Source organism: Brassica rapa, chromosome A09 (genome assembly GCF_000309985.2).
Source record: "Brassica rapa cultivar Chiifu-401-42 chromosome A09, CAAS_Brap_v3.01, whole genome shotgun sequence".
NCBI lineage: Eukaryota > Viridiplantae > Streptophyta > Magnoliopsida > Brassicales > Brassicaceae > Brassica > Brassica rapa.
Genome location: NC_024803.2, coordinates 2,183,900 through 2,199,642, shown reverse-complemented (window position 1 = coordinate 2,199,642; position 15,743 = coordinate 2,183,900). Strand labels below are relative to the sequence as shown.

The window sequence follows — 15,743 nt, the reverse complement described above, 5'->3', positions numbered from 1 at the left end:
AAGAGACCGGGGTTAATGATACCCTTAAGTTCTCACTAGAAAGTACTTTGCATATGAAGACTTGTTTTGGTAATGTAACCACTTGCCAAGTCTATATAGAGAGACACAAGTAGAGAACAGATTGAGAGAATTTAGACAAGCCATAAACACGCATACGATGTTTCTACCACCGATTCACGTACACATTTTCAATTCACGCATGGTTAGCATGTTTTTTGCACCGTACATGACTTTGCTACTAAAAGCAGGCATTAGCGATGTAAGAGCACCCCATTGGAAGTTTTACTTGGGTTCTAAAAATACATATATACAAATGCTAGAACCTTTTATTAGGAGTGTTCTAAATACTTCCAAAGTATCTCACCAATTTAATATTAATATTAATATTTTCTTTTAATTTAATTAAGGACAGTTTTTTTAAATAGATCATTTTAATATTAATATTAATATTTTCTTTTAATATTTTGATCACAAAAATAGACCTCAAGGAAGAAAATGACCCAAATGTTTTATTTAATAAGTAAAAGGACCTTAATATCCTAGATATATAAAAAAAATAAAAAACATTTAAAAAAATATTTTTTTTATAGTTTTAGATTATATGTTTTCAAATTCGAATTTTTTTATAATTTTTTTTATTATTTTTCGAATTTTTTTTTAACTTTTTCAAATTTTCTTTTTGTAATTCGAAAATACTTTTTGAAACTATTTTAAAAAATTTTATTTTCAAATTTTTAATATTTATTTTTTTATTTTATAAAATTTTAAATCTCAATCCAATTAATCTCCACCTCTTAACTCTAAACCCCAATGTTTGAATTAGTTAATCCTAGAGGTATAAGTGTATATTTACCTCTTTAATGAAATATTTTGGTCATTTTGATCCTTAGAGTCTATATTTGTGACATAATATTTTTAGTGATATCCTAGGATATTTCCTTTTAATTAATTGATTAAAGTACATAAAATGTTATAAATCAAAAAGTGCAAAATGTTAGTGAAGTACCACGGATAATTTTTGGAGTACATTCCCATATAATCGATTCACACATTTTTCACTCTTATTTTTCTCTTTCTAATTTTTAGCATTTTAATAGCTAAGAAACTCAGTCACATATCTTCACTGCTGAGTGCTGATGTAAGCTCATGGCACCTTCATACCCCCATCACGTGAATCACATGTATCATGCTTAAGCATTCACATTTGACACTCATCTGTCGGGGAGTTACACCATGTTTACTAGTTTCCTTATCCATCTTGAATTTCCCCTTGGTTTTAAACCCTAATAAATTAACAAAACGTCAAATCATCTAGGTACTATGCAAAAGCTCATGCAACATGCTGATTTAGGTTAACGATAGTCCAATCTTCCTATATGATCGAATTTCAAAATGTTGGGTAGACGTCAATAGTATAAGAAGAGCAATGTGTTGTGACATATGCAATGACCTCAAACACATCACATACTAGTTAGCACGTGTCATGTGCTTATGTTACGGCCACATCACATGAGTTCATATCAGTTCTCCCTCTCCTACTCCATGTTGATTGGGGGAAAACAATATATAGTAAGCAGTGACATCATCAGAACTCTTATCCTCTTATTTAATTTACTTTCTATATTTCAACTCACGAAGCTTATTTACGCAACTACTTGAGGCGAAATATTATATTTTATCACTTCATTCCATTGTCACACTATATAACCAGCTTAACCACAACATGTTTTTAACTAATTTAACAAATAAAGAAAAAACAACAACTCAATAATGGAAACTTTTTACCTGATCCTATCGCTCTCCCTATTCTTCCTCTCTCTCAAACTCTTGCTCGGAAAACGGCGGCGCAAATTAAACTTACCGCCGAGTCCAACTCGGCCATTTCCTGTCATTGGACATTTTCACCTCCTAAAGCTGCCGCTACACCGTAGATTTCTCTCTCTCTCTAAATCACTAGACGGCGGCTCTATTTTCTCTCTCCGCCTCGGCACTCGCCTCGTTCTTGTTGTGTCTTCTCACTCCGTCGCTGAGGAATGCTTCACTAAGAACGACATCGTTTTAGCCAACCGGCCAGAGTTTATTGTTGGGAAACACATCGGATACAACTCAACCACCATGGCTGGTGCGGCTTATGGCGGCAGTTGGCGGAATCTCCGTCGAGTTGGTACCATTGAGATCTTCTCTTCTCTTAGGCTCAATAGCTTCTTATCTATCCGTCAAGACGAGATCCAACGGCTGATATTCTCTCTATCGAAACGCTCTCAACAAGTATGTGCCATTGCACTGAGTTACAGTTTAGAGAAATAAAATATTTGCATTTTTCAAAAAAAAAAACGAGTTTTGTAAAAAACATTTTAGGCTCACAAACGTTCGACTTTCTAAAATTATTGCTATTACTTTCTAAACCACCTAATAATTATAATAAATAATATAAATTTATTTTTTATAAAATATGATAGTTTATATATTCTATAATAAATTTTATGAAAATTAAATAATTTATTTATAAACTGCATACTTAATATATTAAACTGCATATTTAATAATTCGTGAATGTTTAGGTCCAACAATCTAGACTCTCAATATTATCATGGGCAATTGTCAATAATAGCACCTTTTGAAGTTTATGTCTCAAAAATGACACTAGAAGGAGAAAGTCACAAAAATGACATTCATTAAAGGGTAAAATATCCCTAATACCCTTGGTTTAAAATTAAACAAACAAATAAAAATAAATAAAAATAAAAAAAAATAAAAAATAAAAAAAAAAAAAATTTATAGTTTCAGATTATATGTTTTCAGATTCGAAATTTTTATAATTTTTTTTTTTTGAAATTTTTTTTTCGATTTTTTTATTTTTTTTTAATTTTCTTTTTATAATTTAAAAATACTTTTTGAAACTGTTTTTAAAATTTTTATTTTTTATTTTAGTATTTATTTTTTATAAAATTTTAAACCCTAATTCCAAAACTCCACTCCTTAACTCTAAACCCTAAGGTTTGGATTAATTAACCCAAGGGGTATAAGTGTATATTTACCTCTTTAATGAAACCTATTTTTGTGACTTTGAGCCTTGAGTGCTACTTTGGGAACAAAAACTTGGTTTGGTGCTATCCTAGTCTTTTTCTCTATTATCATCCGCTTAAGGCTTTCTTAAATATCGAGCAAATACTTTAGTATATTTAAAACTTAACTATTTTGAATGTAATCATTGTATCTTAGGAGTTTGCAAAGGTGGAGCTGAGACCATTGTTTATGAGCTTGACTATCAACAACATCCTTAGGATGGTCGCGGGAAAGCGATTTTACGGCGATAGAACAGAGAACGACGATGAGGCAAGACACGTTAGGCAGTTGATTGCGGAGGTGGTTGTTAGTGGCGGCGCTGGAAACGCCGCGGACTATTTCCCGATCCTTCGTTGGATAACGAACTATGAGAAACAAGTGAAAGAGCTAGCGGGTCGGGTTGACGGGTTTTTGCAAAGTCTTGTGGATGAGAAACGTGACGAGAAAGAAAAGGGCAACACCATGATCGATCATTTGCTTTCCCTCCAAGAAACTCAGCCTGATTACTACACTGATGTCATCATCAAAGGAATCATACTTGTAAGTAATTAATGACATATCAAAATAGTAAATTCGATTAATACTTTAACTCATAACCATTAAAGGAACAATAAGAAAAATGATTACGAACAAAACAATAAGAAACATTTATTAATCTTATTCTTTTTCAATTTTGATAATAAATATTTTTGTTCTATATTTTTTTTTCAGAATTAGAAGAATGACAATAAACCATTATAAAAAATATTTTATAATAAGTATAAATTTTAAAGAATGAATAAATTTACTATTGCATCTGGATGTGTCTTTAAATCTCTTTGTACCAGTAAAAGTCCAGTATTCGTTGGATTGGATTTCGAAACTACTATAAATACAGGTCTAAGAGTTTGTAAGATTATTCATTCACATAATAATAAAAAAATCCTAAACGGGTATTTACTTCAATACATTTTTTCTCTCTTTTGCTTTCTTCGAGTTAATTCGCGTTTGTTCACAACATTTACTATTTTCGGTTGCCATTTAGAAGCGAGGGGGTTACCAAAAAATATTACCTCAACTCGAAGAAATACACAAATGGCAAAGCAAATGTAACAAAATATAATATGTTTGGGATAAAACAAATATTACATATTGTGATTTCAGAATTATGAGTTTCGGTCCAAAATCCTAATAATGCATAAAATTTTGATTATAGGTTTATTGTATTTTTCACTGTATTTTCATTTGGATAGGTTATGATACTTGCCGGGACTGATACATCAGCAGGAACGTTAGAATGGGCGATGTCGAACTTGTTGAACCATCCAGAAGTATTGAAAAAGGCCAAGACCGAAATCGACGAGCAAATCGGTTTAGACCGGTTAATAGAGGAACAAGACATTGTCAAACTTCCTTATCTCCAGAACATTATGTCAGAGACTTTAAGGCTATATCCCGTTGCTCCAATGCTCCTCCCTCACTTGGCATCAGAAGATTGCATGGTGGCAGGGTACGATGTCCCACGAGGCGCAATTTTACTTGTGAATGTATGGGCCATTCATAGAGACCCGGATATGTGGGAAGAGCCAGAAAAGTTTAAGCCAGAGAGGTTTGAGAAGGAAGGAGAGGATAAGAAGTTGATGTCATTTGGGATTGGACGAAGGGCTTGTCCTGGATCAGGGCTAGCTCAGAGGCTTGTGACTTTGGCTCTCGGTTCGTTGGTCCAATGTTTTGAATGGGAGAGAGTGGGAGAAGGGTATGTGGAGATGAAGGAAACTGAAAAGGGAACCATCATGCGTAAAGCTACACCGTTGCAAGCTATGTGTAGAGCTCGTCCCATTGTCCATAAGATTTTAGATGCTTCTTCTTGTTCATAAATATCATCTTCAGTACCTTGTTATGTATTATATATTCATTTGAACTAATATCTTCCTATGCATATGCTTGGAATCCATATACTCGCTCACAAACAAGGTGTACTTATCAAACAAGAACCTAGACGTGTATGAGTTTATGCATCTATATTTCTAACAAAATAGTGAAAATGTAAATAAATTATAGAAAAAGCTTGAAAATTTTGGATTTAAAAGATCTTCCAAATAATGTAAAACAAATAAATATTTTATATTATTACAAGAGTTTATTGGCAATAGACAACCAAGCAAGATAGGGCAAAAACAAACAAATAAATAGGAGATATTCTTCTTATTTGAGTAGATTGTACATCAGATTTCTCTGGTAAACCGGAGCATTGAAAAAAAAAACCAAAACTGGTTCTTCCTTCTTATTCCCCAGTTTTTAAAGACACATTTCAATATGTGTCTCTCACTTCTTACCAGACCTCAGAACATGTACACAACACTGTCGTGGATCCTCGACTTCTGATTCTGCGCAACACATTCCGATATCCACATCAGGTTCCTGATCTCCTGCTCCCTCAACCTCATGTAAGCAAAGAACACCGCGTAGTGGAACTGCAATAACTCAGTTTCCAACAAACCACTGTTAGTACTAGGCATTAATGTACATCATCTCAACTTAAGAAACTTATATGGAAACAAAACCTGCTGCTCGAAGGCTAAGCAAAGCCTTCGGACTTCTTCTTCATAAAACGCCTTGTCAAGCATCTGGCTCTCTCCGTAAGACATCTTTGAGAATATTGCTTGGTAAGGAGGGTACTTCTCCATCACACCACGAACCTATTAGTGAATGACAATGGGATTTTATTATTGATGTAAAATTTAACATATTTATTATAATATATATTAGCTTAAGCTTTACCTGATCTATGTCTTCACAGATAGCAAGCTCCTCGTGTCCATATGGATAGCTGCACAAGCCAAAAAAAAAGAGAGAAACTGCTCTAGAGTTCTATGCAAACATTGAATGGGACTATCCTTTGGATCTAGAATGCTTACAGGAGACCAAAGTTAGAGTACAGTTTCTTCCTGTCTTCTCTTGTAAGCTCAGTGCCAATGCTTCATAGAAAGAAAACCAAGTTTCAGCGCCTTTATAAAGAAAGTAGCAGAACAATGGTAACATCAGTAATTAATTACCTATTGATGGTGATGTTGACAGCTCTTCTATCAGCTTCGAAGGCCAGAAGGTCAGACATTATCTCTGCTGTTGCCCCACCAAGTTTCTGTTTCAGACACACCGAGTAAACGGGTTAGCTTGTATAGTTAGATTATGAAATATTGTAAAAACAGATTCAGGAGTTGACTAGCACCTGACAGAATTTGTAAAAATCCTCAAGGTATGCTTTGTAGAGTGTGTTCCGCATAATCTCTATGTTCATGTCATCCAAATCCTGAAAAATGATGAAACCAATTTCATAACCAACCAATGTATCCAGTAACTAGGACAGTAAATGTTTCAGCTATGTACCTCTGATGTCAAGCATTCCGAGAAATAAGGAGCAAGAGGAGTATCCACAAGCACCAACCTATAGAGCTCCCTCATGTTCTGAGCAACTGCCAATGTGGCAATGCTGTAAAATAGAAATCATGAGCAAAAAAAATTAAAAGGATCCAAAAGGTCAAGGCGGAGTACCTATCAAACATGCCTAAAGGGTGACATTTCTCGATCAGCTCTTGAACATCTCTCTCGTGCAAAGTTCCAGTAACAATTAGTACAACATTGTCAATCATATGGCCATATCTGCATTACAATATCAAAAGAACTCAATATCTCAAATGCCAGCGTCATTTAGAAGATATATATACACTAAACTTAATCCAGGAAATAAAGAAAGAAAGAAAAAGCAAGGTATAACAGTAAAAGCTACAACAAAAATAATCAAAACTACTTTCATAACAACACTTCACTGCACTCTCTTTAAAGATGGAGCTTCACAAAAATTACCAAACCTTCCACACTATGATGTACACTGGACATAGCGAAAACAAACATTCGTCTTTGACTCCCAAATTTTTTTAATGTTGGTTAATAAAAAAATTATATATGTTGGTTATTTAGTAAGCAGTTCGTAATTGCTTCACATCCCGTAAATTTCAGGATCGGCCCTATTAGCATAAGTTTAATGGTTAATATGTATATATGACCCGGCCCTCAAATTAATAAAAATATGTGTATTAATCATTTAGTACTTAGTTCGTAATTGTTTCAAAATCCTTTAAATCTCAGGACCGGCCCTATGCAGCACCATCTATATCTGAGTTACCTGATGTACTCTAAGAAGGTAGACATAGGCTCAGTTGCTTGGCAAAGCATATGCTTATAGTCATCAACAAGCTTGAGTGTACACTTCTCCACGATCGTTGTGGTATGCAGAGGTGACGGTTCTGCATCCAAAGATAAAATGAAACAGAAAAGAAGTCAAAGTCAACTAACCAAAATTCATAACGGCGTTAAGGAAACTACAACAATGAAGTTCAGACACAAACTAACTGTCCAATTTCAAACAAAAGAACATTTGTCTGTCTTTGTACGAATAATAAAATTCATTACACAACTGATGTCACATTCTAAGAGATCACGGATCGTATGGGAGAAAACGCACCGTTTTGGAGATAAGAGCCGTACTTGGTGGCGGAGAGGTGCATCTTGATGTCGTCGAGGTTTTCACACTGGCAGAGATTGTTGTAATCGGCGGTGGTGAGAAGACCAGCACGGTGGCCTCTCACGATCGCCTCCAGGTATCCGCCGTGGATGTTGAACGTGAGCGCCTCGAATCCGTACATCCTTCTCTTCCGGAGATATTTCAGATCTCGGAGATTGATGGTGAAGAGATCTGAAGGAAAAAAGATTGAAGCAGAGAGACAGAGAGATCGACGTGGGGGAAGATAGCTTTGAATTTGATTGGTTGGTTTGCAATCTCGGCCTTTGGCGCGTCGAATTACGATATTATCCTTAAACCGGTCTGATAAACCAAAGAAATTGGAGATTGCTTTGGGTTTAGTTTTGGTTTGGTAGCATGCAGGTTTGGTTTGAACAGTTAATTCGATTCGGTAGTTCGGTTTATGGTTAGTTTGGTTCGACGAAATAATGCCAAATCAAACCCAAACGAAAAGCTGATTTGGTTCAATGTTCGGTTAGTTTGTTTTATGGAAATTATGAAGAAATTAATTTAAGTTTTTTGGTTTCAGCAAACTTCAGACAGATCACAAGATCAACAATAACCAAAAAAAAAGTTTTGATTTTTTCTGTTACCGAACTCATAAAACTTTATCAAACTTCAAGACAGTCACAAGATTAACAATAGCAAAATAAAGTTCTGATTTTTCTATTACCAAACTCATATATTTGATCAAAATTCAGACAGAAGACAAGCTCAACAATAACAAAAAAAAAACAAGTTAAGATTTTTCTATTACCAAACTGATAGATTTGATCAAACTTCAGACAGAACACAAAATCATCATCATCAACAACAACAACAAAAGCTTCGTACGATGGTCAAAATATACGAAGCTAGGATACCTTGATGACGCTCTTGAGGTGCTTGACGAGCTCGGAGTCCGTTGTGGGTTCATGAGAGTGGTCTAATCTTCCAACAACAATCAGACTCTAAAACTTGTCAAAATGAATCACACTAAAAGAGTGATGAGATGAAACACGTACCAAGAGGAGTGAAGAGAGCAGAACGGTCGACGGAGATGGTTGTTCCAGCGACGGCACTTGCCTCTTCGACATGTTCAACGGTGCTATTCTACAAGGGGATGTAGCTCAGATGGTAGAGCGCTCGCTTAGCATGCGAGAGGTACGGGGATCGATACCCCGCATCTCCATTCTATTTTTTCCTTCTTATTCTTTTTGTTTACAATTATACTTCTGCTTTTCCTCCTTCCACAGTTTCATGATTTATATCATCCACTATTCGAAATCTATAAATGGATTTTTATATTTTAACCAAGTTAAAGAAAATTTTCAATGCATAGCATATGACATTACATAAAGCTTTTACAAACAACAGGTTCACTTTACACTCTCGACCTTTACATTTCTACACAATACAAAGTCACATATCAAAATCTTTAGACCTTCAGGACCAAAGATATCTTCTCGAGTTCCCACCAACTCAAAGGAACAAAAACAAGGATCCCAACATTCCAAAACTTCCCAAGCTTCACTTTCCACAGAACCATCTCTTTTGCAGCAGGAAGCTAGAAGATCCAACCGGTCCAGACATGAATAAGAACTAACTCCTATACTCTGAGTCATGTCTCTTATTATCCTTTAGCCTTTGGTGATCCACGAGCATACCGATAAGGCGAAGAACCTTGAGGCAAGTTTAAGCTAGACAAACTCCTCAAAGGCACTCCATTCCTCGACACAAACCCTCCACCTCCTTGTGTTCTTACACCGTTCTTCCCAACCGGCTGCATAGTCTGGAAAGAAGAAGATGAGCTAGCAAAGTCTTTAAGACTTGGTAACGGCTTTAACGCTTCGACCACTTCACTCATCTTTGGTCTAGCTTTGCAGTCTCGGTTCAGACACTGCGCCGCTACTTGTGTGGCCTTCTGAGCACCCTTGATCGAGTAGTGACCCTCTAAGCGAGGATCTAACAGTCTGTAAAACCTCTTCTTGTCTAAAAGATGAGGTCTCGCAGATTCGACCAAGTTTTGTTCACCGTTGGGACGGGTTTTATCCACTGCTCTTCGTCCAGTTAGTATCTCAAGTAACACTACTCCAAAGCTGTATACATCACTCTTTGTCGACAAATGTCCTGACATTTAAAATTGAAATTAGCAAGTCTAGTAACTAAACAAACAGACAATAAGATAACTCACTCACCAGTCATTACATACTCAGGAGCTGCATAACCATATGTTCCCATGACTCTTGTTGATACATGTGATTTTTTCTCGTCTGGAGCATCTTTAGCAAGTCCAAAATCAGAGAGCTTTGCGTTATATTCCTGAAATAGAAACATTTGCTCCTAATATAAAAAACCAATGTTCAAGAAATCGCTAGGCCATAACCATGTGCTTTGTAGAAGACTAGAGAACTAGGCAGATATTTTGAATATACGAAACAAAAGAAATTAGACAAATTTGTGTGGATTTGTATTAACATTATTATTCGATGTAACATATTTAGACTAATTTAGATCGGTTTAAACTGATTTAAATCGTTTATGCTTCAGCTATGATCGATTTGCCGACTAGACCGATTTTTAGAACCATAATAGAGAGGCTAAACCAAGCTCTTATGCTTCAGACATACCGCGTCTAGTAAGATGTTAGATGTTTTGAAATCGCGGTAAATGACAGGCTTCTCAGCTTCCTCATGAAGAAACGCAAGACCTTTAGCTGCACCAACCGCGATTTTCATTCTCACAGACCAAGGGAGTGGTAATGTCCCTGAAAACAAAAAAAAAATCAACAAAACAATAATCCTCAAGCAAAAAAAAAAAAAACAAGATCTGCAGCGGTTTTGTTGTTTACATACTCCTGAAAAGATGATTCTCCAAACTCCCTCTAGGCATAAACTCATAAACAAGCAGCCTTTGATCATCTTCCATGCAATATCCCACCAGTTTAACCAAGCTTGGGTGAACAAGGTTTCCAAGAAAGTTAATCTCAGCCTGCCCACATGAACAACAAAACAATCAAATAATACTATAATAGACTGTAACCATCATAATCAAGGTAGTGAGATTGTTTGCATTACCAGCCACTCCTTGTGACCTTGAAGGCCATCCGGGTTCAGCGTTTTGACTGCTACGGTTAGACCAGTTCCAGGCTTGACGGGCGCGGTTCCGTTTTCCTCAATCCATCCTTTGAAAACACATCCGAACCCACCTTCACCGAGAAGTGACTCTGGTCTGAAGTTCCTAGTGGCTAGCTTGAGGTCGTTGAACATGAAGATCCTCAGCTTGGATGAATACTTGAGTTCCCCACTGATTAGTGGTGTTGTGGAACCGTTACAGCTAGGTGGATCACCTTCACGCTTCTCAATAACAGTCTTAGGCTCTGAACAAAACAGGAGGAATCTTTGTGAACTATAAAGATAACATAAACAGACTCACAAAACAAACTTGAAGAAAGAGATTATTATTATTATTACCAACAAGTGTGGAACTATCAACTTTTGATCTAGAAGAGATGCAGCTAAACATGAGCTTGATTCTGAACCAAAACCCATTCTTCTCCTTTTCAGGTTTATCCACCACACCCATCACTTTAACAGAGTCTTGCCCTGTACCCATCATCTCCTAATCAAATTCTCTATCTCTCTCTGATCACATCCAGACAACAACACCAACCTCGATCAGACCCAGAAGATGGAATTTACAGAAAGTCAGAAACCCAATTCTCTCGGACTATAAAGTTTGATCCTTTATGCCTCGAAGTGATACTTGGATGAAAGCCCAGTTCAGTAGGAGTGAATTTGAGCTCTTTAAGTTAGGGATGGAGAAGAGATGATCAGACAAAAAGATGTGAGTGAAAGTTTTAGAACAAAAGGGCTGGTCTTTTTTGCGTGGGAGAGGCTAGAGAGATGGATACAGAGCAACGAAAGGGCATCTTGAGCAGAGAGAAGAGAGAGGGAGATACTGAAAGTGGTCAGCAACGGGCAGTTCGGGCAGCTTGTGTGAAAAAGAGAGAGAGAGAGAGAGGAGGCAAATTGGTCAGCTTGGGCAGCAAATAAGTACATAAACTCAAATAATTAAGGTTAATTTTATTTTAATAATTAAGGTTAAAAAAAATTTTGTGTAGCTTAAAACTTTCTATAACCCTATAGACCATACCTTAATCTCCTCTAATATTTCAAAAGAAATTCAAACAAAATGTCTGATAATCTAAGAAAAAATTGATGATAAAATTTAGTTTTACCACTTATTTATTCTTTAGAATTTAGAAAGGTTAAGATATGATAGATTAATCAAGTATGTTGATAACTTTCTTTACTCGTGTCCAGATTCTTAAACAGGATTAATCATTTAATATTTTTTAATATGAAACTATTTATAAAAAGTAAGTAATTGAGTAAATAATTAAAAAACAAGACGAAAAGGTAGACTTTTTATTAGTTTTGGGGAGATAGTTATGCTAACGTTGTTGACAAAAAAAATAAAAAAAGGTTATTATTATGCTAACGTTACATCTAGAAGAATATAAGCTTTTTTATTACACTCCCGTGACACGGTGCCACGTGGAAATATCTGGGGTGTCCAGCTATAATGGATAAACGGTAGGCAACTAAAATTGATGGGATTACAGGTGGGTTTTGTCTTTTTGACTCTTGGTTCAGACCAATGAATCTAATCCTCTCTTTTACTGTTTTCCTTTTCTGAAAAGAAACGCTTTTAAGAGTGACCGTAGAGTCACCGGAGGAAATGGTAATATGCGGCGAAAACACACGAGGACCGATGGTGAGGTCGCAGAGTTGCAGCCACCAATAGAAAATCTATCTTTACATGTACGATTTAAGTTTAATAATAAAGATAATCTATCGTTTACAATCTATAGAGCCATTATATATGTATGTTGGATTCGAATCTAAGTAAGAACTATGATATGAATACCTTTTAGTGTATGGTCTTTATACTAAGTAAGATGTTAGGAAAGTTATGTCCTCGAGAAGCTTATAATTAGTAAGACTGCGGAATTGTATTAGATCTTTTCATTTAAGAACTAAGCTAGTAACTTTAAAACTTTACATTAAATATTATATTCCTTTAAATATAGAGCTTTCGGTCTCGCTTTAATGATCCTAAGGAAATATCAAGTGAACGTGTAACAGAAAGAACGGAAAAAAATAGAATGGAGATGCGGGGTATCGATCCCCGTACCTCTCGCATGCTAAGCGAGCGCTCTACCATCTGAGCTACATCCCCTTTGATTGTTCTTTATTTTATAAACTTTAACATTCATTTTCAGACCTTATAAATTTCATGAATGATGCAAATGTACTAAATATTTTTTTAAAAAATCATTAAACCTTTGATGCAAATGTTTTTGTTTATTCCATTTCATGTTTCAAGATAATCTTGAGAGAAGTAAAACTTTCAATGAGAAAGGTCTCACTGTAAGTTCTTTAGTTACAACTCTATCCAGGAAACAAAACATCTCATTCTGTGGTTTGAACAAAACACAGAGACATGTGAACGGATACTTAAGCAAGGCTAATGTCTGAATCTAACTTTATGGTGTCTTGAGAGTAGAGAAATGCATGAGCAAAAAAAAAGGAAAAAAGAAAAACAGGAGCTACAGATGAAATTGCATGACGTTTGGGCACACCTATAAACATCTAGAGAGTAGAGAAATTTAAGACCCTTGAATACTGTGAAAAGCTGAGTATATGATGTAAGCCATATAAGCTCAACTTAAGGTAACCAAATCTGTTACTGCAGGTAACCGGTGCTTGATAAGAATGCGTGTCTAGTCTACGCTCAGGAGCACTGGTTTGGCCAGGTACTCTCCTGTCTTTCTTAACAGTTGCTACCTTGAGTTATCTTGTGCTCCTTAAGAAACTTGATGTTTAATAAATTTAGGCTCTCCTTTAACAGTTTACTCAAATATGATTTGTTTCATGAACATATCACCGAGAATAAAAGAAGCTTATAGACAATAAATAGATGGGATTTTTGTTACTTAGGTAGGATTTCACATACAGCCTGATGCAAGATTCTTTTAGCATCAAAACATATTTATGGTATGCAGTGTTATGGTGAAAAGGTCTTGTTGATCTACAGCATGTTACCAAAATACACAGTTTTTTTGGTCTTGGACAACAAACTCTCTGTAGTTTTGAACCATACTTCAAGATGTGCTTGCATCATCCCCTGTAGAGTTTCACAAACCACAATCTATTCAGTTTATATTCAATCAAATAACTAAAATTAAAAACCCATCTATGTCACACATCTCTCCATTTCTAAACCAGAATCCACAAAAAAAAAGCTAGAACTGTTATGTTGACCTCAGTGTCTAACTTATTTCCTGATTATTCATGGGTCATTTGTTTTGATATGTTTGAAAATATATAAAAATGAAAATAAAACTAACCTTTTGAAGAGGAAGGGATCAAAACGACATGCATCTTTGAGTTGTTGGGAGGGAGATGCAGCCTAAGGGGATACAATTTGCCGTTTAAAGGGTTCTTGGAACAGATTGATACATCACTCAGACCTGTCTCTTCTTCAAGCTTCTGTTTCAGCTCCTCTAGTCCCAGTCCCTTGAAACAGAAAAGCTCTTCCTTTGCTCCTTCATCCACGTTCCCATCTTCATCCCCAACCCTGTAATAAATTAGTCTCCCATCTGCCTTGCCTGGTGAGCTGACTCTATCTTCAACCTGTGATCATAATTGTTTTTTTTAAATGGTCACATATCAGTGAATGCAATCAATGCTCATAGTATACTGAAACTGATCAAAACCTCTGTTTTAGAAAATCTTGGGGACTTGAGAGAGAACTCTTTGGGTGAGTTGTGCTCAGCGTGATCATCTATTGTTGCCATCAGAACCTCTGGTGGTGGTGGAGGAGGCGGGAGAATAGGTTGTGGTGGTTTCTTCTTTCTGATTTCCAAAATATCAATATCCCACAAAACCCAATCCTGTGTGGTTGACCTATGAGGAACATCATGTGTGACTGAGTTTCTCCATGGTGGTAAACCTCCATTAGCTCGAAGATACTGCCCATACCTAAGAGCATGCCCATCCATAAGTATCTCAACATGGAGCTCTCACAAGTAAAATATTTAATGTAATTCAGTTAATGATTAAATTAAAAAAAAAAAACAATTATGAAATGACACATAATACAAAAGTATCTCAAATTTTTTGTTGAGGTTCTTAAACGAGAACGTCTTCTTATTCTCTCTCCATCTTTTGTGATTTGTTTCATTTTTTTATTGTTTAGATACTGGGTTCGATAATGCACTCAGATGTTCTTACATCATTCTTTTTAAAAGAGACTATCAAAGAAGAAGAGGTGTTACCTTGTCTTGAGCCTAACTTGAACGCCTTCTCTAACGGGTTCCCATTCGGTTGATGAGTCTAGACGACGTGGCAGCGTCTGCGTTACCTTCTTGCCTGTCATGCCAAGGTACAATGGCATGTTTGAAGCGGTTAGGTACTTGCCAAAACAGCTTTTGAGACGGATCACGTTTGCTTCTTCTAGAATCTCCACCTTCCATCTAGCGTTCATGCAACGTCCGTCTCTGTCTTGGTTCACGGAATCTTCGTCGTCGTCTGCGAGAAGGTACTTGTCGTGGTAGCTACGTAAACGCACGGTTTCAGCCTTCTTGAAAATCTCCATTATTTTTCTCTTGTATCAAAACACACAATCTTTCACAAAAAAAAACATATCATAAGAACAGATTCTTTAAAGCCATTTACACATCTGAATGCTTATAATCTTTCTTGCAAATGTCATCAAACATTTATGTTTGAATTCGAAAATGATATAAATGTGAGCTTTGATTACCTGAAAAAATGGATTGAACCACGGCTGCGATCTTACCTTCAAGGATTGGATTGAAGATCATTCATGAGAACGATGTTCAGGTACCTTTGGAATTGGAACCCTTTTTAGTTTCTTTGGTTTGGATTTAGAAAAAGGAGGTTTCTTATTTTTGGTATTATGTTTTAGACATTGATGAATGGGCATATTATAGGGAACTGTAGTCTGTACCTGTATATATATTTGCATGGATACAAAGGTGTACGTGTATATATGGAGAATTCATTTCATCCTATATAATGAGACATCAAATTGAAGATCCTCTTATTTG

General features: G+C 35.9%; 4 protein-coding genes and 2 non-coding genes across 6 annotated transcripts; 2 read left to right on the top strand and 4 right to left on the bottom strand.

The window, feature by feature from the left end:
• Window positions 1-644: 644 nt before the first annotated feature.
• Window positions 645-5,309, top strand: LOC103837029 (cytochrome P450 81D11). The gene is made up of 3 exons (XM_009113358.3): window positions 645-2,268; window positions 3,223-3,606; window positions 4,299-5,309. The coding sequence occupies exons 1-3, from the start codon at window positions 1,771-1,773 to the stop codon at window positions 4,920-4,922; spliced, it is 1,506 nt and encodes a 501-aa protein (XP_009111606.2). The 5' UTR covers window positions 645-1,770; the 3' UTR covers window positions 4,923-5,309.
• LOC103837028 (V-type proton ATPase subunit d1) lies at window positions 5,110-7,857 on the bottom strand. The gene is made up of 10 exons (XM_009113357.2): window positions 7,568-7,857; window positions 7,229-7,349; window positions 6,598-6,705; window positions 6,433-6,535; window positions 6,275-6,355; window positions 6,102-6,187; window positions 5,964-6,023; window positions 5,827-5,875; window positions 5,610-5,744; window positions 5,110-5,519 (listed from the first exon to the last, which is right to left on the bottom strand). The coding sequence occupies exons 1-10, from the start codon at window positions 7,746-7,748 to the stop codon at window positions 5,388-5,390; spliced, it is 1,056 nt and encodes a 351-aa protein (XP_009111605.1). The 5' UTR covers window positions 7,749-7,857; the 3' UTR covers window positions 5,110-5,387.
• Window positions 7,858-8,722: 865 nt separating this feature from the next.
• On the top strand, window positions 8,723-8,795 carry TRNAA-AGC. Its single transcript has one exon. It is a non-coding gene; the product is annotated as a tRNA-Ala (tRNA).
• A 95-nt stretch (window positions 8,796-8,890) lies between these two features.
• LOC103837027 (probable serine/threonine-protein kinase PIX7) lies at window positions 8,891-11,507 on the bottom strand. Its single transcript, XM_009113356.3, has 6 exons — window positions 11,077-11,507; window positions 10,681-10,982; window positions 10,459-10,594; window positions 10,234-10,370; window positions 9,802-9,925; window positions 8,891-9,733 (listed from the first exon to the last, which is right to left on the bottom strand). The coding sequence occupies exons 1-6, from the start codon at window positions 11,219-11,221 to the stop codon at window positions 9,237-9,239; spliced, it is 1,341 nt and encodes a 446-aa protein (XP_009111604.1). The 5' UTR covers window positions 11,222-11,507; the 3' UTR covers window positions 8,891-9,236.
• A 283-nt stretch (window positions 11,508-11,790) lies between these two features.
• LOC103837026 lies at window positions 11,791-15,544 on the bottom strand. The gene is made up of 5 exons (XM_009113354.3): window positions 15,437-15,544; window positions 14,949-15,297; window positions 14,388-14,652; window positions 14,019-14,304; window positions 11,791-13,795 (listed from the first exon to the last, which is right to left on the bottom strand). Exons 2-5 carry the CDS (start codon window positions 15,266-15,268, stop codon window positions 13,773-13,775), a joined length of 894 nt encoding a protein of 297 aa, XP_009111602.2. The 5' UTR covers window positions 15,269-15,297; window positions 15,437-15,544; the 3' UTR covers window positions 11,791-13,772.
• Window positions 12,775-12,847, bottom strand: TRNAA-AGC. The gene has a single exon. It is a non-coding gene; the product is annotated as a tRNA-Ala (tRNA).
• Window positions 15,545-15,743: the final 199 nt, after the last annotated feature.